The sequence below is a fragment of the Lynx canadensis genome, chromosome A1 (assembly GCF_007474595.2).
Source record: "Lynx canadensis isolate LIC74 chromosome A1, mLynCan4.pri.v2, whole genome shotgun sequence".
Taxonomy (NCBI): Eukaryota; Metazoa; Chordata; class Mammalia; order Carnivora; family Felidae; genus Lynx; species Lynx canadensis.
Window position 1 is genome coordinate 82,167,913 of NC_044303.2, and position 22,316 is coordinate 82,190,228.

Sequence of the window (22,316 nt, forward strand, 5' to 3'; positions counted from 1 at the left end):
GGTCGGGGTCGCGGTCGCGCCGGGCCGGCCGGGCGGCGGTTGGGCGGCCCGGGGCGGTGCTGACGACAGGCCCGCCCGCCCGCGCGGCCGGGGAGGCGGGACGGGGCGGGGCGCCCGCTGCTTCCCGGCCGCAGCCATGGCCGACGAGACCCCCAGGAAGGGCGCCCTGTCGGCGCTCGTCGGGCACACCAACGGCCTCACCAAGCCCGCGGCCCTGGCCGCGGCCGCCGTGTCGCCCAAGCCCGCGGGCGGCGGCGGCTCCAGGAAACTAGTCATCAAGAATTTCCGAGGTGGGTGCGGGGCGGCCGGCCGGGAAGGAGCGGGGTGGGGGGGCGCGGGGGGCCCGGGGTCGCGGCTCCTCCCGCCCGCGGCACCGGCCAGAGGAACCGGGCCGCCCGGGCAGCGCACTTCTTCCGCCGCTAGCGGTCCCGGCAGCGTCCTGCTCTCGCGTGCCCGGGTCAGCCGGCGCCTGCGGACCTGCGTGCGCTTCCCGCTCGGGGCTCGGCGGCGGCGAAGGCGGAGCGGGGCTCGCGCGGCGGCCCGGCGGACCCGGGGGGGGGGGGGGGGGTAGCGGGGGATGGTTCTGCGAAGCGCGCCCGCCTCACTCGGGCTCTCCGGACCCACAGACAGACCCAAACTGCCGGACAACTACACGCAGGACACCTGGCAGAAGCTCCACGAGGCGGTGAGAGCCGTGCAGAGCAGCACCTCCATCAGGTACAACCTGGAAGAGCTGTACCAGGTGAGGCCCCGCCGGGGCGGGCGGCGCTGCCGGCCCGCCCCGCTCGCTTGGGTGCTGTCACGGTTGTGTAGGTAACACACCGGTCCAGGGCCAGGAAGTGTGGTGCGGACGCGGGTCGGGTGGTCCTCAGTGTTGTGTCGGAGTCGGAAATGAGGGAAGTAGCGGGAACGCAAGCATCAGCCTTCCGCAAGAACAGTAAGAGTCCTGGGGCGGCGTGTCCCCCGGGTCATTGCGTGATTCATTGGTGGTTGGTGGTTGTGGGATTTTTGTTTTCAGGCTTAAGCTGCCTGGAAAGATAAAGTTATGCCATTTCGGGAGAAAGATGTGTTTCTAAGAGCCACACGACTGTCATACTTTTTTAAATAGACATGATTTGTTATTGTAACTTCACGGTTACATAGGACACTCTCTCTGCGCTTCTGGTTCATAGATTTTCTCATTTTGTGATTGTTGCTATTAAGACATGCAGACAGATTTTGTTATGTTTCATGTAAAGATGTTCCATTTTTAACGCAAAAATGGTCAAAAGTACATGTTACTATTTGCGTATTCCATTTATAAGCAGACTGGTTTCTCTGATCTTCCATTTGTAAAGAATGGCACTCATCAACTAGTCTGTTATCTACATTTTAGGTAGCAATATGATACCACAATTTCTATTAAAGGACTTGAATTAAAATTTTTCTTCTGTTTGCATAAGTGATTACATCATAAAAACAATGGGGATTACAAAAAAGTACAAAGAAGAAAATTAAAACTATATATGCTCCCATCATCCAAAGAAGACTACTATTGACAGTTTAATACACATACATCCCTTTTTGTCTTAAATCATCATAAGTTTATTCTATTTTTAGATCAACTTTATTAAGGTATAATTTATACATAATGTGTACTTCAATACATTTTATACTGACGTGTAAATAACCACCACTGCAGTCAAGACGTAGAATGTTTCTACGTGAAAAAGTTCGTCTCTCCCCTGATCCACTCCTTGCAGACCACTGATTTCTGTGGCTATATTCCACCAGTCTAGCATCTCCCTTAAGCGGAACCTTCATCTTCCACTTGGGATAGTGCTTGGGACTGTCATGCCTACTGTGTGACAGTAATTTGTTTCTTGGTTGCTGAGTAGTGGGTACCACCATTTCACCAGCTAACAGGTATTTGGGTTTCCAGTTTGGGGCTGTTATGCATAAAGCTGCTATGAACATTAACAAAGATGATTTGTGTGGACATATGTTTCATTTCTCTTGGGTGAATATCGAGAAGTAGGGGCTCAAAGTCCTAACTTTTTAAGGCATTTCATGTTTTCAGAGTGGCTATACAATTTTTTTTTTAAGTTTATTTATTTTGGGAGAGCATGCATGCATGCTTGCTTGCAGGGGAGGGGCAGAGAGAGGGAGAGAGAGAATCCCAAGCAGGCTCTGCACTAAGTGTGGAGCCCAACGTGGGGCTCGATCTCAGGAACCGTGAGATCGTGACCTGAACCCAAATCAAGAGTGGGCCACTTAACTGACTGAGCCCCCAGGCTCTGGTATCTGTACCAGCAGGTGTAGGGGAGCTCCAGGTGTTCTGCAGTCTTGCTAACATGCGCTATTATCAGTCTTTTTTATTTTAGCCACTTGAGTGCATGTGTAGCGGTCTTTTGCAATTCCATATGAGTTTTAGAATGTTTGCCAATTTCTACAAAAAAAGCCGACTAGTGTTTTGATTAGGATCATGTTGAATTCCAGATCAGTGTGGGGAAAATTGATATCCTGATACCGTGTCTACTGATTGATCACAAGGGACGGCTCTCTGCTTCGTCTTCCTTCATTTCTCTCAGCAGTGCCTTCTAGTTCCAGTGTGTAGGTCTAATACAGCTTCTATGAGGTTTAGCCCTAAGCATTTCATATTTTTTTTGTTTATTTATTTTTGAGAGACAGAGTGCAAGCAGGGAGGGACAGAGAGCGAGGGAGACCCAGAATCTGAAGCGGGCAGCTCAGAGCCCAATGTGGGGCTCAAACCCACGAATTGTGAGGTCATGACCTGAGACAAGGTCAGACGCCTCACTGACTGAGCCACCCAGGCACCCCAAGCATTTCATATTTTTAATTGTATTATAAATAATAGTTTTAATTATTGGTTTTCGCTAGTGTATAGAAATAGAAATTATTTTTATACATTGGTTTGGTATGCTGCTCTCTTACCTCTCCTCCAGTGGCTTTTTTGTGGATTCCATCAGGTTTTCTACATAGACCATCATGTCGCCTATGAACAGAGATAAGAGATGGTTTTACTTCTTTCTAATCTGCATGCCTTTTAATTCCTTTTCTTACCTCAGTGCACTGTTCAGAACACCAGAATGACGATGAGTAGAAGTGATAAAAGCAGACAGTTTTTGTTTGGTTCCTGATCTCAGTGGGGAAAGCCTTCTTCAGGCTTTCAGCATCGAGTGTGATGCTGGCTTATCATAAGTGCCCATCATCGGGTTGAGGAAGCTCCTTTCCATTCCTAATTTGCTGAGAGATTTCCAGAAGTGCATGTTGGACTTTGATGAATTCTTCTGTAACCGCTGGGGTGGTCATATGACATTTGTTTTCTTAGTTTATCGCATGGATTGACTCTTCACGTGGCAAGCCCATCTGGCAGCTGCAGGACAGATCTGAGTTGGCAGTGGTGTGTTACCCTTTTTTGTACTGTGGGATTCAGGTTGCTGTCACTTCACTGGTTTTTGCGTCTGTGGTCATGGAGGATGTTGGTATGTTGCTTTCTCGTACTGTATTTGTCTGAGTTTGTCTCAGAAATGAAGGCCTCATAAAGTGAGTTGTGAATGTTCCCTCCTTTTCGTTTTCTAGAAGAGTTTGTATGGACTTGGTATTATTTTTTCCTTAAATGTTTGAGAGAGTTCCCGGTGAAACCACCTTGGCTTTGTGGAGAGTTCGTAAACCACGGACTTCTTTGGTGGGTTTGGAGCTCTTCGGGTAATTCGTGTCTTCAAGTCCGCTAATCTTCTGTGGCATCTAATCTGCCCGTAGTGCCATCTGGTGAAAGTTTCATCCCATGCATTGTTTTTCTCTCTAGGGGCTCAATTTGAACCTTCTCAGTATCTTTCCCATCACTACGTAACTTCTGGACAGAGGGGATACAGTTATAATAGCTGTTTCCATGTGTCTGTCTTCCAGTTCTTTCCTGTCGGCTTCTGGCTGCATTCAACTGCTTTTTCTCCCCTTTAGATGTTGTGTTTTTCTACTTCATCGCACATCTGATAATCTTTGATTGACTGTCAGACATTGTGAATCTTGATTTGTGGGTAGATGTTTTTGTATTTCTATAAATATTCTTGAGTTTCATTCTGGACATATTAAATTATTTGAAAACCTTTTGACCTTTTAGAGTCCTACTTTTAAGATTTGTTAGGCAAGACTAGAACAGTATTTTGTCCAGGGCTCATCGCCCCACAACTGAGTATTCAGGGCCCAGTGTCTTAACGGCTTTCCAGTCTGGCTCGTAGGAAGGTGCTATTCCAGGTCCCATGTGGGCACCAGACCCTGTTGTCCCTTTCCCTGTCCTTAGCAGTTTGCTCACACACAGGTGGCGAGTCCTTGAGGGGGACCCTTGACCTCTCCTTGCTCATGTCCATGCCCTCTGTGGCCACACGTCTTCCCTATAGGCCTTTGTCTCGGAGACTCGAGCCTCAGCTCCCGGCCCCCTCTCCACGGCCTGGAAACAGGGATGTAGGAAGGGAGCGTCCGAGCTCGTTTCCCTCCCAGAGGTCGCTGTCATTCACAGCCCAATGTACGATGCTTCTCAGACTGCTATTTCACACGTTTTGTGTGACGTTTGGTTAATTCAGGCAGAAAGGCTAGTCTAGTCCCCTTATTTCATCTTGGCCAGAAGCAGGAGTCCTGTCAGGTGTCTGAACTCTCATAGGTTTATTAGTTTAATAAACTGCTATATCTCGCAGCCAGGTTTCTTTATTCTTCTCTTCCTGGAGATTTGACCATCTGGGATCGATTGCCTGTCATCTTTCATAGAATGACTTTGCCATACCTTTTACCCAGCAGTGTAGTTCATAACAGTCACCGCATGTGTTACCATGAATGAACAGTGTGTTTATAACAGTCACTGCACGTGTTATTATAAACACTAGTTCCAGGTGCCCTGGGTGTCTGTGTGCGTCTTGACACCCTGAGGGCTGGGGGTGCTTACCCCCAAAATGGAATCTCACATTCCATGGGGCATCCCAGGAGGCAGGGGCAGTGGGGAGGCAGGGGCGCAGGCCGGCTCCTGGCCACTCACAGAGAGGTACCCGGTTTCAGGTACCTCTCTGGGGAATGAGCTGCTCAGATCTTTTGGAAGCAAACGGGGTAGAAATAGTAAGTGACATCATTGTGTAGTTATTGAATGTTTGCCTTATCCTGATCTTGTGATAAAGCAGTCAGTGCATTTACCTGGTGTTTCAAAGTACAGTTGCAGTTTTTGCTGAGGTGGTGTGGTATATACTTCGCGAAGAATTTTGTGTGAAAGTGACAGTTCTCACCAAAGTATGAAAGTTTTTTTAGGTTTTTGTGTGGTTTTTTTTGAGGAAGTTTTCAGGATGATTTGAGGGAGAAGCTTTTACGTTTTGATATTGATTAGTCTTCCCAAAGTGGGGTCTCTTCTCCCCCCATCAAGGCATCCCTTAACACGTGGACACTTTAGGAGGCCTCCCTGGAGGAGAAATTAGCTTCCGTGTGTCTGCTACAGTCCACCTGTTGTTTCTCTGTAGGAGGGAGGTTCAAAGTGTGGTGAGAGGAGAGTCTGCACAAACGTATGCCCTGTCCACACTTTCCTCTGACAGAGCTAAGGCGAGGAGACTTTCAATGCCCAGATCTTTTTAGTCTGTTTTTAAAGATCTGAGTTTAGGTCTGGAATTAACACCTGCGGAAGAAAGTTTATCTTGTGTGTCTCCTGCCTATACGTTTTAGTCCTGTTTGCCAGCATAGTGGACAACAGATAACTGAAGTCTGTATTTTCGACAAGGGTTTCAGGGAAAGGGCTAAGTGCTGATTTCAGGCACTTTTGATGCCCAGAAACAAAGCCATCATGGGAGACTTACTGTTCTGAGGAAAGCCATGCTATCCTGAGTCACGGACTAAGGTCTCCGAAGTCCTCCTGCTTGGTGATGATTTAGTGAAGGGGAATGTGGGGTTAGGTGTTGAGTGTATTAATAAGATGGCTCAAACTGATCAGACTGATTGAAAAGGCCCGGAAAGTAGTAGACACATATAAACATGTTATTTGATGGACCGATTCGAGAAAGTAACAAATTAATCAACAGCGAGCTCCATACAGAAGTTGCTCAAAAACAGAGGTGAATATCCAAACTCAAATCTATTCAGCTTAATAGAAAGGATTTCATAAATCAGCAGTTCTGAGCACTCAGTGGGATTAGTCGTCTGTGTTCAGGAGTTGACTGTGAACATCTGGGAACTGGGAGTCAGGGTCGGTACTGCAGCCCACGCTGCCCATGTTGGCCATAAAGCCCCCATCCAGGTGACTTCCGATCCCTCTCAAACATACTGTCTCACTCAGATCTGAGCTCTAATTTAATTTCCGCATCGTTCTGTACTCGTTTCCTACAGGCAAGAACCCCATTAGCGCTTTCTTCCGAGCAGTGAGTTCATCACCTTTCAGTGGGCCCACAATTGAGTAGGGTCCGCCTTCAAGACCAAGATCACTTACAGAGGGGACATAGCTGCCCCCCACCCGGAACTGTGCATGTGTGTCAGGAGAGCACTGTGCCGGCCTCCGGCTGTCAAGTGTGAGCTCTGGCGTGGCCCCGGCCTGTGTGCCTCTCTCTGTAAGGTTGGCCCAGGTGTGATTTTCCCCAGGGCTGGGGGCTGGCTCTCATTTTCCCTTCATCTACATAAATATGTGCTCCTAGTATTTGCCTGCTTTTCTCTTTTACGATTTCTCACACTACGGTACCCTCCACTCCTTTTTCTGTCTGGTCTCAACTTTGGCCTTCGAGGCTTTCATGAAACAGATCGTCTTCCAGGACCTTTTGCTCTCATTTCATTGCTCCCATGCGTTCCCCCCACCCCACGGCTCTCTTTAATGTCCTGTTGGATATTCCACACTCAGGGCCAAGTATGCTGGGGGCTGTGGCTCCACCCTGCACAGGGACCGGTGTCTGATCTGCCGTATGCCCATCTGTCTGGCTTCAGTGCACTTGTCTGTCCCAACACAGACGACAACCTGGAGAGGGCTTGGGTGTGGAGGCCTGGCAGGCTTAGATTACAGAGCTGTGCCTGGGCAGTTCGGACAGGTGGCTTCCGCCATGGCTGAGTGAAAGCGAGGAAGACACTAACACAGGGCTTCTCCCCCTCCTGTCATCCTTGGATTAGCTGAATTCCTTCTGTCTGCTGTGCCTCTTACACACGTGAGGGGTAACGTGAAACACACCGTACCATTGGACTCCCAATTCACACCCCACAGTGGGCACTTCTGCACCCCAAAGCAGGACTCTGTCTCCAGCACTTCTTTTGGGGAGGGGGCTTGTATGTTGTGGTGCTCCTGTAACTGACAGAAGAGTCAGCCAGGGGCCCTGCTGGGCCACACTCTCTCTTCCCAGTGAGGGTGCCTGTAACATGAAGACACCAGCAGTGACTCAGCAAAAGACACGGAGAAAGGACAGCACCCACAGCAAACCTGTCTACGCCAGGGTTTGGCTGGTGCTTGTAAGAGGCCCCCAGGTTCTGTTTTAAGAAAAGATCTTAAGTGTGCTTCATGTAAATAGTAAATATGTGCCAAAGAGGACATAGATGAGAAAAGGTGTTGTAAAATCAACAGTGACAGCATGTCACAACTGGGGTAAGATTGTTTTGAGGACACTGACTCCTCCTTCAGGAATGAGAGCAGGCAAAGTGGTTCCGTGAGTGAGATGTTCCGTGAGGGACACGTACTACCAAGCTCATCTTGATTTTTACCAAAGAAAATACATTTTCTTCATGTATTGCATCAAAATCGTTTCATAATAATTATGCTTATGGATCTCCCAATAATTAAGTTACTGGAGCAAAAGCATTTGTCAGCAGGTTATTTGGGTTTTCAGAAACACAAGGATAGATCTTTGACTGAAGTATAAAGATAGGACTACAAAGGGAAGGAATTACAGGGTTTGAGAAAGAAATTCGGGGCTTTTAACAGTGTAGATGAGCCCTTATTTGTAGACCAAGGCAGCACGTAGGGGAATGCCGTATTGTGCTGTTGCACTGATAACAAACTTGCTAAAAAACAAGTTATAATTTTTAATATCTTCATTCCGTGTTCCCTTTTGACCTTTGTGAATGTGCATGTGTTTTATACAGTAGTGATTACTGTATTTATTTAATTTATGTTAATAGGTAGCAATCTTATAATCCTAAACATGGGAACTATTAATATTTACAAGTCTTGCTACAACAAATAGCTTTATAAAAACTTAAGTTACCTATTTCCTCAGGAATATAGTATTTGATTTAAATTCAGATTCTGAAGTGTTTCCCCCATATTTTTTTAGATGATTCAAAACTAGTCAGTAGAAAAAACTACACTTCTGTTTTTAGTATCTCACTTGGATTGAATGAGATGCTGGTTTTGTACATGAAATTGGAAAAGAAATGTTATTAGAACCAGTGAGAATATGCAAACATTATTTTTTGATGTGGATAAAGGTATTTTAAGAAAAATGTTTCTGCTTAAAAAACTTGTTTCTTCATTAACTTAAGACAAGCCTAAATAAATTACACATGCAGCCTGCAGAAAAATATGTAGGAAACAAGTACAGTGTAGCCGGTGTGGCCTGGGCACTCAGGAGCGTCCTCACTGTGCTATGGGCAGAAACTGCCCTGATGCTCGCCCACCTGTGTGGAAGGTGGTCACTGAGGGTCCAGAGCAGTGATTTCCTAACCTGGTTGCATGTTATAATCATCAAGGTAAACTCATCCACCTTTCCAGTGTCTTCCACCTCAGATGAATGTATGGGAACATCCAGATCTGTTTTAAAGTCCCCGGGTAAGAGTGGTGAGTGGCCAGGTTTAGAGACTGCTGCACTAGAAAAAAAATAGGACATTGTAGATGCTCAGATGTGTGCAGGGACGCCGCGGGGTCCCAGGTGTCATGGGCTGACATAGGTGTGCCGTCCAATCTGTGCTCGGTATTAGCTGTTGTTACCTTTTTTACCAGACCCTTCCTGGATTCCAGTATTCTGACAATAATCACCCTGAACTTAAACATAACAGTTTATTTGTAGTTTTTGTAAGTATGAAGGGGGTGCTTGTCTGTTATGATTGTGATTTTATTTACATACACAGGTCTTTTTAAAGAACGAATTTGTTATTCATGGTGAATAATTCACTTGTTCCTTTTGTTTTTAGGCTGTCGAAAATCTCTGTTCTCACAAAGTCTCCCCAACACTCTACAAACAGCTGCGCCAGGTCTGTGAAGATCATGTCCAAGCACAGATCCTTCAGTTTAGAGAATATCCTTTTTTTGGCTCATGAGTTTCTATGCATTACCTAAATCTCTTGAGGCTGAACATTAATAGGATAAAGATGTAGTGACTGTTGTTAATATTAAAACAACAGCTTTCAAAATTCTCATTTATTTATAAAACAAAACCTAACATTTGTTTCACGTGACCTAATATAACAGATTTTTTTAAGTGGAATTTTTATTATTTACATTATTTATCTGATTAAAGCAAAAGAGTGTCCATTTATTGGGTGTGGTTGAAGTGTTTAGGAAGACTTCTGAGAAATGTCTTAATTCTATTCTGCTGTCCTTCATTCTTGTGAAAAACCATCTATATTAGTTATCTCTGATGCATAACAAATTTCCCGCAGACTTGGCGACATAAACAAGCACCCGTTTGTAGGCTCACGGTTGTGTGGGTAGGGAGTCCCAGCTCGGTTCAGTGGGTTCTCAGCTCAGGGTGTCACTGGCTGAAACCACAGGCTGGCCGGTCTAGGTTTTCCCACAGACCGCCTTCCAGGCAGAATTCCTGTCCCTCTGTTGCAGGACTGATGTCACTCTCAGCCCCTGGAGGCTGCCCTTGGTTTTTTGCTTCAAGGCCTCTTCTTTGACAGCATGGTTAGTTGCTGCTTCTGAGCCAACAGAAGAATGCCCCTCTCTGGTCTGCTGAGACAGAGTCTTCTGAGATATAACCCACCGTATTCCCAGCCCGCCCACCAGTCAAGGGAGGGCAGTCTAGGCAAGTAGGTGGCCGGGCATCTTCGAGTTTTGCCAGCACACCACGCAGGACCAGTGTCTGCCAGGGAGACGGGGCTCCTTACATCCTATCGACAGTCTGGCATCGGCCCAGTGCTCCAGCCCACCCCCACCTCTTTATTAGTCTCGTTGGGAGGGAACTAGAAAGTGGGTTTAATATTACAGACACCTGCTTGTGACTGCACTTTTCCAGGTCTCTTTCTTAATTTGCAAAAGTAGGTAGTTGGAGCCTGCTCATTTCTAACTCTTGTTCTAGCTGAAGGAGTCCTTTCTGTCCCATCACCCTTCCCTTGAGAAACTAAAGCATTCAGAGTTTGCTAAAATCTCTCAGGGCAGCTGCCACAGCTCTGTCACCTGCTGTTGAAGCTCTGGATTATCCATGGCAATGAAGCCCACATGGCCTAGAGCAAGGGGGTCTTCCCGTAAATGGGTGAGCAGAGTCCATTCTGGTTCTATTGTATTGGCATCTGTAACTGCACCTGTGCAGTGTATTCTGGCAGAGCTCTTTCCTACCAGAAATCATGAGTCCATTCGAGACAAAGATGACCATACCATTGGACCTTTGGAAGATGGCCAGTATGCACCACATCTCTGAGGCATCCTCTGAGGACACACAGAGGCTCCTCTCCTACCTCAGTGCCACAGCACAGGATTCTCAGAGGCTGGGTGATGGATCCAGGAGCCCATCTGAGATGCTGACTTCTGAAAAGGAGCCTGACTCCCAGGCTTCCCGGAAGTCAGCAGATCCCCAGGTGTCCTCTCCTGGGCCCACACATGTTAGGCTGAACTTCCCAGAAGTCAGCAGCAGATTCCCAGGTGTCCTCTCTGGGACAGGCACATGTTAGGGTGAACTGCTGTGATTGTTCCTAACCCAGCTGTCCCAGCTTACTCAAGACTACTTCATGATTACCTGATCAAACTATCCTCCTGCCAGTTAATCCTACCTTGTGGGTTACAAGAATGTGTTCATTAATTCAGTCATTCAGCAGGGACCTCCTTCCTGTCCAGACCTCTATCCGACAGTAGGAAATGATGGCATCGCCTCCTTTCTGCCCTCCCAGTAGTCCTGGTGATGAGATAGAGGCGGGGGGCAGGGTCGTTGCATTTCCTTGATGCGACAAAACCATGTTCCTAGAAACTACGATGTATTTCATTAAAGAAGAAAGATGAAAAGATACTCTGCCATATGAATTGTCATTGGTGTGAGGCATCTTGAGTTCCAAGATATTAAGTTATTAGAATCAGGGACAGGAACTGCAGTGCAGGAAGCAGCTGGGGCAGAGCTTTCCAGAGGAGGGGACACTGGAGTCCCATCATGGAGGACCAGTGGGGTGTGGCCAGCCAGAGGGAATGAGCCATCGGAGAGGGGCGCTTGTGGGGCACTTGTGGGACAAGGCCAGAACCTGGGCACACTGGTGGAATTTGAGGCCATAATTCTGAGTTACAGCTTGGGTTTGAATCTTTGTGCACACTCTGAAAGGTCTGGACTTAAGTGCACATCTGAGGGCCCCTGCAGGTATTTGAAGCAAGAATCCAGTGCAGTTGTATCATGTTTGGCAGTGATACAGGCAGGATGAGACTGGTGACGAGGTGGGCCAGAGGTAGCACTTCCTTATTTCAGAGAAGGGGGCGGGGCGGGGCTGGAAACAGGAGTGAAGTAGGTTCTGGCCCTTTAGAGCTTAAACCCCAGGGAGACTGATGAGGGCATAAAGGTAGGCATTTATGTCAGGGTGGTGGGAGTTTTTAAAGGCTCGGATAAGCCCCTGGGGTGTAAGGAAAGGGCAGTCAGGCACGTGCCCACCCCCAGGAGGGGCTATGTGCAGGGGGAGGGGTGGCTGATGGGGGACACAATCCTGCCCTCGGAGCTCATTTTGCTGAAAGGGTGGGTAGCCTCGCCAGACTTCAAGGGGCCGAGCAGCAGAGCTGTTGCAGATGCCCAGGCCCTCAAGACAGGAGTACTCCAGGGAGAGCATGCTGGGGTGTCTCTGGTCTCTGGGATGTTCCTATAGTTTGTATGTGGCTGCTTTCTAGGGTCCAAGGACTGCTCCCTCCGCTGTACTGGCCGCATGCTGCTGGTGAGGACAATGGAAGGAGTGCTCAGGGAGGCCAGGAGGCCCCTGGTAGACAGGTGGTAAAGGACTCCTATGGAATTGAGTCAGCTATTGTGATTTTCTTACACTACTGACTCTGTTCTTTCATTCATGTGTTTGGATTCTGCACTTACCTGCTCCTTTCGAAATAAGTTCCCTGCTATTGGTGATAGGCCTTTCCCCACGACCACAGCTTCCTGCACATGCACGCCTCAACCAAAAGCAGCGCATGCCGAACCCGGCATCACTCGGTGCAGAAAGGAGGCTGCGCCACGCACCCAGGCTCAGTTCAAAAGCTCCTCTTCTATGACAGCAACCGGCTCTCAGTGGAATCTGAGCCGGCCAGCACCTGTGCACAGAACTCACTCTTCCCACCCCCAACTCAGCTCTAGGGCATCGCCACTGTGGTGAACCGCAGAAGGGCCAGCCTGCCAGCCTGCGGCATCCGTGTGGAGTCCCACATAGCAGCAGCGTGGTCCACGCGGCAGAAGGACAGAGGTGACCGGCGTGTTCACGATTTCCTGTGTCTTCCTACTCCGTAGATGACGGCAGGCTTTGGGCTTCTTTACGAAGACCCTCCGTGAGCAGCGTGTAGCCCGCGTGCACGTGTGGAGCGCCGGCAGCAGGCTGGGTTTGTGTGTCTACACAGCGCGGCCCTCGGTTAGTGCTGCGGCTCAGAGGTGAACGTGACAGGCTTCCTGCCTCTGTGGACTTTGTAGGCTAATGAGGGAGGCAATAATTCAATCGTCCAAACCGTGAACTGTGACAAATGTTGTGGCAGAAAATGTCCTCTGCGGTCATAGCAGGCAGACCTGATTGAGGTGAGGGGTGTCAGGTGGTGGGCCGGGGTGAGGGCGGCTTGTCCTTCTGCACACTCTGCTGGGGTAGGAGAGTGGGGTAACCCGGCTTAGCGTGGGCGAAAAGAGAACCAGTCACTCTTCTGCTTGGCGTGGGCGCTGTCTTTTGGGTTTCTTCCTTCTTGTTGAATCCTTGCAGTCACGGGCACATGTATTCGCACTTTGCCACGGGGTATTCCGTGTTTGCTGTTTGACACCTGACCGACCCCTCTCAGTACACTGCTTAAAACCTTAGCTAGGCCTGGCCCTTCTCCAGACAGGAGGGGACAGTGTTGGGAGCCTATGATGACAGGCGGTATGTCTTAACGCCCCGAGGGTGCTCATGTGAGGCTCTGGGCTTTGGTATGTAGAGGGCTGGAGCTCGGTGCATGCCGGCCTTACCGTTTCGTACTGTTTTCCATGGGAAACAACCGCAAGTGACGGCTTCACCCGGCTAATTGAGGAGAAGCATCTCGTGTAGTAAGCCCTACACACAGGGCCACTCCCTCCCAAGGAAGCCCTGTGCCGGGCCGAGTGCTGCTTGCTCGCTTTTGGCGCCTGCACCATCCAGCGGTGTGGGACTGGCTAGTGGGAGTCTCACCCCGGGCAGCCCCACCTTCCGACAGAGCCTGGCCCCCCAGCTGATGCAGACTGCCCTGGAGACCTGCCAGGGTGTCAGCAATTGGCTTGTGTCCAGCACCGGGTGCCAGAGCTGCTGGGTCCCTGCTACATGTGCTTGTGACTTACTCTTCACTTTTTTAGACTGTCTGTGTCAGGTTCTCATATTGTAGGCCACTGTAAATTTGAGCAGTCTAAAAGATTTCTTCCAGAATAACATGTTAACCATTGAACGACTAGGTTTTTGCTAGGATTTACTATTTGATTTATTAGCAAAGCCCCAGGAGAAAATAAGATGTGTGGCCAGGACCACTGTGGCTGAGGTCAGCTCTCCTTACTTGGATGACAAGGATGCACGTGTGCCTGTCAGTTCCTTACAGCTTCCCGATCTTCTGTCCTCTTTCCAAAGTCCTGGTTGTGTCCTCCCCTCCACTGGCTCCCCTCGCTCCATCAGACCGCCTTGCCGACTGAAGACTCTGACACCTGTCTGATTTCACAGCTCACACCCTGGCCCATGCGCTGCTTCTGTACGTGCTATGGATTTTACATGTAACCTCACACCAGTTCTGAAGAAACCGAGGTCAAGGGAAGTTCATCGCTGGCCCAGGGTCCTGGAGCTGGGACTGTACAGAGGGTGCAGCATGTGTATCGTGCGGTTGGGGAAACTGGAGGCGCACAAACGTGGGGAGTTTTGTAAGCCATAGGCAGCGTGTAGACGTTTATGACAATGACTTTGCCCAAACCTGTGAAGGCCGTGCTGGATGCATTTGGCTGTAGTTTGCTCTAGGAGTCCGTGTTGGAGTTTTCTTTTTTCTATAAGCAGTATGTTGAGCCTTCTTAAAAAACACATTCTAATTATCGAGGTGAGAGTGTTCTAATTTGGTGCATGAATGAGACTTCATATCGGTTCTCATTGAGAATATAGGTTAAAGTTAAACCTCAGCCACCTCCCTCCAACTGCCTGTTCCCTGGTGCTATTAATAGTCGACCTGCTTTGTCACCACTGGAACAGTGCAGGTTGGGGTCTGTCCCCACCACCCCTTGCAGGATAGGCCCTTAGGTCCAGCCACCCAGATTCATGAAGCCTGTGACCTGGTGGTTAATTCAGCCAGCAGGGCTCTACAAGGAACCTGGCCATAACAGCAACGAGGGGAACGGGAAAGTTGGGGTTGTGGCTGGAGGCTCATCACAAATTGGGAACACAGTTCAGCGATGCAGAAAACCTGCACCTGTGGTCCCTCTGGTCCTTCAGTATTCTTTTTTTTTTTTTTTTTAAGTTTGTTTATTTTTGGAGAGGGAGAGAGAGAATCCCAAGCAGGCTCTGCACAGTCAGCACAAAGCCCCATGCAGGGCTCGATCTTACAAACCATGAGATCATGACCTGAGCCGAAGTCGAGTCGGACACTCAACCGACTAAGTCACACAGACGCCCCTGGTCCTTCTGTATTCTGACAACAAAATGATGTGTAGATTCTGTGTCAAGAGCTGCAGTTATGGGGTTAAAGCTGTAATAATTGGCCAGCATTTCTAAAGTTTTCCTTAGCAGGTCTGCACAGACTCACTAGATAGTGTTTTATTTTTAAAGAAGATTAACACATGCTGGCAAGATCATTGCAGACAAATGGTAAGCGTATTGACTTTTCTGTTAACCCTGGTTTTAGGGACAGTGTGCTGTCCCATAATCTCCATAATCTTCATCGGTAGAGCCCAGTGTCTGGTCTCACCGACGCACTTCCTCTTGGTCCTGTTCACCCTCTGCTGTAGCTAAGCAGGAAGGGGATTGGGTAGCTGGGAGGGTGTGCCCCTTTCAGTCCAGCTGTCTTTTTTTTTCCCCCCCTTTCTAACCAAAGATGGCCTCGTCCATCTTCCCTCACCCATCTGAGGACAGTGTGGGCCAGACTGTGGGCCGAGATAGGGAAGTGCTGTTTGGGATTCTGTTTTGGGTCAGATGCTGCCATCCAGCTCAACATAGTAGGACAACAGGGCAGGGAAAAGCTGCCTGTGTGAATGGCTGCATTTCTGGATTGGGGCCAGCTGCTAATTTGACCTTCAAACCCACCTGACAGCCCACGGTACCTGAGCTGATTCCTGAATGGGTCTCTAAAGTTTTTCTTAATCCCACTTTATGCCTGATAATCAAGCCTGACTTCCAGGTTTTTACTGTAACTGGACAGCCAAAGTCTTAGACTTTGCAGATGTATTGATTCTGATCTGTTTTTATGCATGTGAGTTTTTAGCATGACCTGGCTGTGGGGGAAAACATGGTAGTAGTACCTTTCCTAATAAGGAGGTGAGTAGGGGACAATGAATGAACCTCTTTTCCAGGCCAGGCACCTGGTACATGGTCAGAATAGATAAACGTCTGTTAGGAAGGCTATGTTAGGAGAATCACAAGGTTCCTGGTGGTCCTGTGTCGTCTTCGCTCGGCTTGCCAAAGAGAGTCAAACATGTGGCCAAGAGCCTCATGCCGATGTGACAAGGACTAATTATTTAAAAAGCTTAGAGCATCTCTTCAGGTTTGTGAGGTTTACCACATCAGGCAGGAAGTGACCAGATTTCCCTTATAGTCAGATTTTCTGGACAAAAGAGATGAAAATCAAACACCAAAGGAGCAATTAAATTTGGGGAAAAAATCAATCATGAAGGTCTTGGTGGGGAGAATCCTCAAGAAACAATTACTGTAAGATTTGAGACAGCTACCAGTTACAGTTCAGAAGGCCTACTCTTGGATATTTAGTTAAGTAAGTTACATAAATAAATGCTTTTCTAATTGCCAGATCATGATCAGAAGTATTTTCCTGTTTTTGGACCGCACTTACGTACTGCAGAATTCCATGCTTCCTTCTATCTGGTGAGTGTCCTGGTCACTAGGGCCGTGTCTGTGCTCCTTCATGTCAGCCAGAATCACTAGCGCACCTGTCCAGGCCCAGGCGTACCTTGGCCCGGGAGTGAGGGGGCCAAGCCAGGCCGGCCACGCCCAGGAGGAGCCCCTTGGGGCACCCTGACCAGTTTGCAGTGAGTGTCACAGTACAGGTGGCGGGCAAACACAGCAGGACTGTGGGAAGCCACATTTCTGTCCCTGGGCGCTGCACGCCAGGGCCATCTGGAACCAAGGGCACACGGTTCACCTCGGCTGGGACGGAGAGGCCCAGGCGCTCACTGACTCCAGCAGCTGCCCTGCTCTGAGAAGACCGAGGCTGGTGAGGTCATGGCCCAGGGCCCTGAAGTCCCCCACAGCTCCCCATCCGGCTGACCGACCACAGATACGGAGACCTCGTTTCAGTCTGCTCGTCAATCACACAGCATCTTTCAGGGACTCCCCGCCCTGTGGCTCTGGGTGCTCGTCACTGACTTCCACACCCTGTTGCTGATGCCATTCGCCACTCCACCTGCCCCTGAGGCTCCCGCTCCTGCCTCCTGATCAGACTTGTCCCTGATGTCGCCCTCGGCTTCTTCCCGGTCTCTGTTGGCATAGAAGCCCATTCTCCCATTCCCTTTAAACCCAAGTTCTTTAACAAGGTGCTTTCTTTTCAGTTTCCTCTGCGTCTGTTTCCTCTGACCTGAGGCACGGACACCGCCCTTCCTGAGGTGTCCGTGACCCCTGCTTACCAGACCCACGGACACTTTTTGTCTTTATTTCATGTTCCCGCCCATCTGTGCAGCTTTGGACACTCCTGGTTGGATGTCTGTCCATCCTCAGCACCACTTTGCTCCTCGTTCTCTTACTGGCGTCTGCACCTGCACTGTGCTAGGCTTCCGCACGCGGCTGCAGAAAGGGTAGCCTGTGTTCATAGAAACAGCAAGCATGTAACTGAAGATAACGGAAGGTCACATGGTTGCTACTCTACAAAGCACTGTTCTAAGAGGTTTGGCACCTGCTCCTTTAGTCTGTGGTACAGCTCTGCAGGGGATGACCATTATCGCCTCCACTCTACAGACAGAGAAACTGAGGCAGAGTGCTCCCAGCTTGTGGGGCTGCCGGGTCAGAACTTCATTTGTGAACATAGTTTATAACATAACGTGTCGTATAAACTGTAAGCCCTGCTCACAGCCTAGCAATAGCAGCCTCGGGCCACTGTCAGAGAAAGAAAACCTGAGCGGGACAGTGCAGTATGAGACGCCCCAGGCAGGATGCGGAAGGAGGCTGAGCCCTGGTCTGGGCCTGAGCTTCGCAGAGCCAGCAGGACTGGTGAGGGGCTGAGGTAGGAGAGGTGGTAGTGGAGGGGAGGGGGCAGCGAGTTTGAAGTGTGGTCTGTGTGGAAACAGGAGCCGCCCAGGACGCACAGTTTGTGGGGGAGGCAGAGACGTGGATCGAGAAGACTGCTTGATGGCTTGTGGGGAGCAGCTGAAGCCGGAAGTGGAGATTGAGATTTTAGGAAGAAGCGGAGCAACAGTGAACACTTCTTCCGTACCGCACCTGCTACCTGCCTCGCCCAGTGTGGAAAGGGTTTACAGGCGTAAAGTAGTGTGTGTGATGCCATTTGCGGTTAGGGAAGGACAGGCAGAGACCCAGAGGCACCGTGAGCAGGGGCTGGGGTCAGGAGTCAAACCCAGGCGGCCGGCTCGAGCCCCTACGACTGACCGCTGTGCTTGACTGCTGTGTCCTCCAAGTGCACACGAGACCCAGGCCTGCACCTCCTGCAGGGAACCAGAAAGGCCTTTTGTGGTGTGCATTGGAGGGAAGGCTTCACCACAGGTGGGGCTCCCCAGAATCCGCACTCACCTGTCTACTGCTCACCGCCCCCCTCCCGCCCCCCACTGCCCGTTCAGAAGACCCTGCTGGGTCCAGGCACTGAGTTGTGTCTGTCTGCTCGGTATCTGGCTCCTGGGGGACCTGTGGAGGTGTCTGAACAGAGCACAGGACCTTTTATCCCATGGTGTCTGCACAACTGCTGAGAGCTGGTTTCCTCCTGAATTCCTCAGCAACAAGCGGAGGGTGTGTGGTGGCCTCTTCGCAGTGCGTTTCACACTCCAGCCGCCAGCGGAGGGGATCGAGTGCCATCAGAGGAAGAGGTGTATGGCAAGCTCTGGAGAGGGACCAGAGACGGAAAAGGGAAGGATAGGGCCAGCCGGGTGGCGAGTGTGTGATCCCGCCCCAGGAAGAAGGATGTGAACTGTTCCCAGATTGAAGTACTTCTCAGTGATGCCTGACCCACCCCAGGACACAACCTTGATAAGAAAGCAAATACAAGGCACAGTAGGCTGGCCACAAATGAAAACACAACAAAGGAGTACTTGAGAGGTGGATTGAGAGAATTAGCAAATCAACAGTTTTGGGGTAACAGGCACAGCGTAGCTTGGAGCTTCACCTGGAACTTCTAAAATGAAACTAAAATCTAGTCTTGTTTTTACTGTTTGTACAGGGATATGGGATTGGAGCTTTTTAGAAACCATATCATTAGTGATAAAATGGTTCAGAGTAAAAGTATTGACGGGATTCTGCTATTAATTGAACGAGAAAGAAGTGGTGAAGCCGTGGATCGGAGTTTGTTAAGAAGTCTGCTGAGTATGCTCTCTGACCTTCAGGTAATCTGTCCTGTCCTAAACGTTTACCAATAACTCCTACTAGTCTGTATCTATATCTGCTGAGTTTGCTGTCTGACCTCGGGTACTCTGCCCTGTCCTAAACGCCCCAATACTTCCTGATAGTCTGTACTACTTATACCAAAATAAACTAGTGTATGAAAGATTTAAATGCAAAAAACTAAAATAATAAAAGTGGCTGTTAAAAATGAGCAAGAGGGGGCGCCTGGGTGGCACAGTCGGTTAAGCGTCCGACTTCAGCCAGGTCACGATCTCGCGGTCCGGGAGTTCGAGCCCCGCCTCAGGCTCTGGGCTGATGGCTCAGAGCCTGGAGCCTGTTTCCGATTCTGTGTCTCCCTCTCTCTCTGCCCCTCCCCCGTTCATGCTCTGCCTCTCTCTGTCCCAAAAATAAATAAACGTTGAAAAAAATTAAAAAAAAAAATTAAAAAATGAGCAAGAGGAGTGACTGTCAGGCTAATGCCAGATCGGGAACTACAGAGGAAAGTGCCCTTAGGACACAGACCCAATGCTCCAAGGCCAGGGCGGTGCCTCCTGCCCAGGCCCTTAAGGAGCCCATGCGCTGGGCCGATCTGCCCAGGTCTCTGGAGGAGAGGCACACAGGCAACTCCTTAGGGCGAGTCACCGCAGCCATGCTCCCTCAAAAGCTTGGATTATCAGCACTTCCAAAGGTAGGTTTCTTTTCTATAATTGGCCAGTAACTTTGCTCTTTTCTTAGGTATATAAAGATTCATTTGAAGTGAAATTTTTGGAAGAAACTAATTGTTTATATGCTGCAGAAGGCCAGAGATTAATGCAAGAAAGAGAGGTAAGACAAGGAGGTACTTCTGAGTCACCTTATTTCTTTTTAAAGAAGTGCGTTTAAGTTAATTTTTAAAAGTTTGTCTTTCCACATACACAAACGTTTTATAAGAAATCTTCTGAAAGCTACAATCTAGCTGAAATTCTCAGTCACAGGCTTCATTGTTCGTACAGTAAAGACTTAATTTCTTATAACTTAGAAACTTTTTTTAAATGTTTATTTTCAAGAGCAAGCATGAGTTGGGGAAGGGCAGAGAGAGAGGAGGACAGAGGATCCAAAATGGGCTCCAAGCTGTCAGCACAAAGCGCAACACGGGGCTTGAACTCACGAACTGTGAGATCATGACCTGAGCCAAAGTTGGGCACTCGACCGACTGAGCTGCCCAGGCGCCCTTGACTTAGAAACTTTTTTATTGCCCTTCCCCTGCCAAGTGAAAAAGCCAGTAAGGTAGCTTCTACATGTAAAGTAACTCAAGTTAAAACAAGAGGATAAAAGGAAATTTTAACTGTAAAGATGACCCAAGCACACCCCAAATCTTCCATTTGTATGAGGCTTTGGAAAAAAATTACCCAAAAGACCACAGGAAAAAACATATAACAGTAGCCATATGAACCCAAAATCTTGGCAAGCAGTTAGAGCAGAGACTGAAGGAAGCCCCTGGGGACCCTCCCCCAAATGTTGATCGTTGTCACGCAGGATGAACTGACCGTTGGTTCTCCATCCCGGTTTTGGAGAGGACACATTATGTGCGGTACCCAGCCTTGCTGCCACCACTGGGTCAGAGCGCTAGAGACCGTATTAGGGGGCCCCCTAGGCCGTCAGGTGACAAGAGGAATGCCCTTTGCCTCTGGAGATCTTCTGCATCCGTGCTGTTTGGCCTCCCCAAGTGAACACCCAGTCTGTCGATTAGCTTTTGCTGACCCCACTCGTTTGGGGCCAGGGGATGCCATTAGGCCTGCACCCTCTGACCTGAGTGCTGCTGCTCGCCTGCCCATAGGGCCTCAGTGATGGCAGGGACCCACGGCCTCGTCCCAGGAGCTTGACGGTGAGCGGGACACAGCAAAGAAGGGCTGCCCTGCCCTCACTCTAGAGGTCACTTTTACTGTCCAGAACTGAGTTTCAGGAAACTCTATACTATGTATCCTGCCCACTTTCACGCCCCCTGCTCATCTGTTCTCATACTTGCCTTGAATATATAAGGTGGTTTTTTTTGTTTTTTTAATTTTTCTGTGGACAACAGTGTTTCAGCTTCTTGGGTAACATCAAGAATCTTTGTTACTTAAAAAAAAAAATAAAATCTTTGTTACTGACATGTTTAAATGTTGTGTTTGGAAGGTTCCAGAATATCTTAACCACGTAAGTAAGCGTTTAGAGGAGGAAGGAGACCGAGTAATCACGTACCTAGACCACAGCACACAGTGAGTACCATTCATTTACTCAGTTCTCATGGCGTGGCCGTAGCCCACCCTGTTCCTGGCTGTTTATTGAAATAAACGCTGTCTTCGTGGACTCAGCCAGTACTATCAGAGTATCTTTGTTGTTAGCACGTTTCACTTATGTTATTTGTGATTATCCAGCACCTGTTGAGTCACAACAAGTGCCCTGTTGTGAGTTCTCAGTGAGTTCTCATCCAAAAGAAGTACTTGAGGCTGAGGAACTTGGCATCTTGGGGTTTAGTGACAAGGGATTCTATTTATGTTGATGGAGTATAATTGAGTGTCGGGCACTTTGGGTTGTAAACTTTTTGTTAGATGTGGAATGTAGCTGTAATTTTTATTTATGGTATTAAGTCACATTATTTTTTCTTCTCATCTAATTTTTGTTTTCTCTAAACCTGAGGTTGGTAAGCAGCTAGGGAAAAGTAAAAGAGAAAACTTGTGTGGATGTCTGTTTCTCACCCTGCACGTAACATTTATTCAAGTGAGGAGAGTTAAGAGAAACCAGAGATAGAAGAGACTGAAGGGTAGAAAGTGCAGTGGGGCAGGCAGGATGAGAGGGGCACCGATGTGGCACCTTGAGAATACAGAGAACAGAGGGTCAGGAGAGGAAAGGTGAGCTTGCTTTAGACATTTGAGGGGCCCATGGGGAGCCCCAGGTCTACATAGAAGGATGGTCGTGCTGAAGCCAGGACAGCTGTGTTCCGGGTCCCCTGGGGACCAGGTAGTCACAGGGGCTGGAGGTCGGCAGCAGGGATGCACAGGGAGTAGGAGGGAAAATGATGTGCCAGTAGGTCACATCAAGGTTAGATAAGAGTCTTCGCTAAGTATCTGGAACATTTTTTTCTGTTGATGTTTTCCATATACTGTGAAGTTCAAGAACTTCAGGGAGAGAGATACATGGTAAATCATGGCGAACAGCAAGCAAATCACCCGCCCAGTTCAGGATGGAGGGGGCGGGGCACTGGGGCCGCTGGGGCCTTTTACCTTATGACCTGTAGGCATTGGGCACAG

The 22,316-nt window shown here is 49.0% G+C and overlaps 1 protein-coding gene across 1 annotated transcript in view; it reads left to right on the plus strand.

Moving 5' to 3' along the window:
- The first annotated feature begins 115 nt into the window (after positions 1-115).
- The window catches only part of CUL4A (cullin 4A), a 46,229-nt gene continuing 24,028 nt past the window's right edge, over positions 116-22,316 (plus strand). The window contains exons 1-8 of the mRNA XM_030314476.1: positions 116-290; positions 627-742; positions 9,127-9,230; positions 15,078-15,147; positions 16,301-16,374; positions 18,887-19,049; positions 19,783-19,872; positions 21,202-21,284. Of these exons, the coding sequence (XP_030170336.1) occupies positions 137-290; positions 627-742; positions 9,127-9,230; positions 15,078-15,147; positions 16,301-16,374; positions 18,887-19,049; positions 19,783-19,872; positions 21,202-21,284 (854 nt within the window). The 5' untranslated portion in view covers positions 116-136. The remainder of the gene's footprint in view (positions 291-626; positions 743-9,126; positions 9,231-15,077; positions 15,148-16,300; positions 16,375-18,886; positions 19,050-19,782; positions 19,873-21,201; positions 21,285-22,316) is intronic.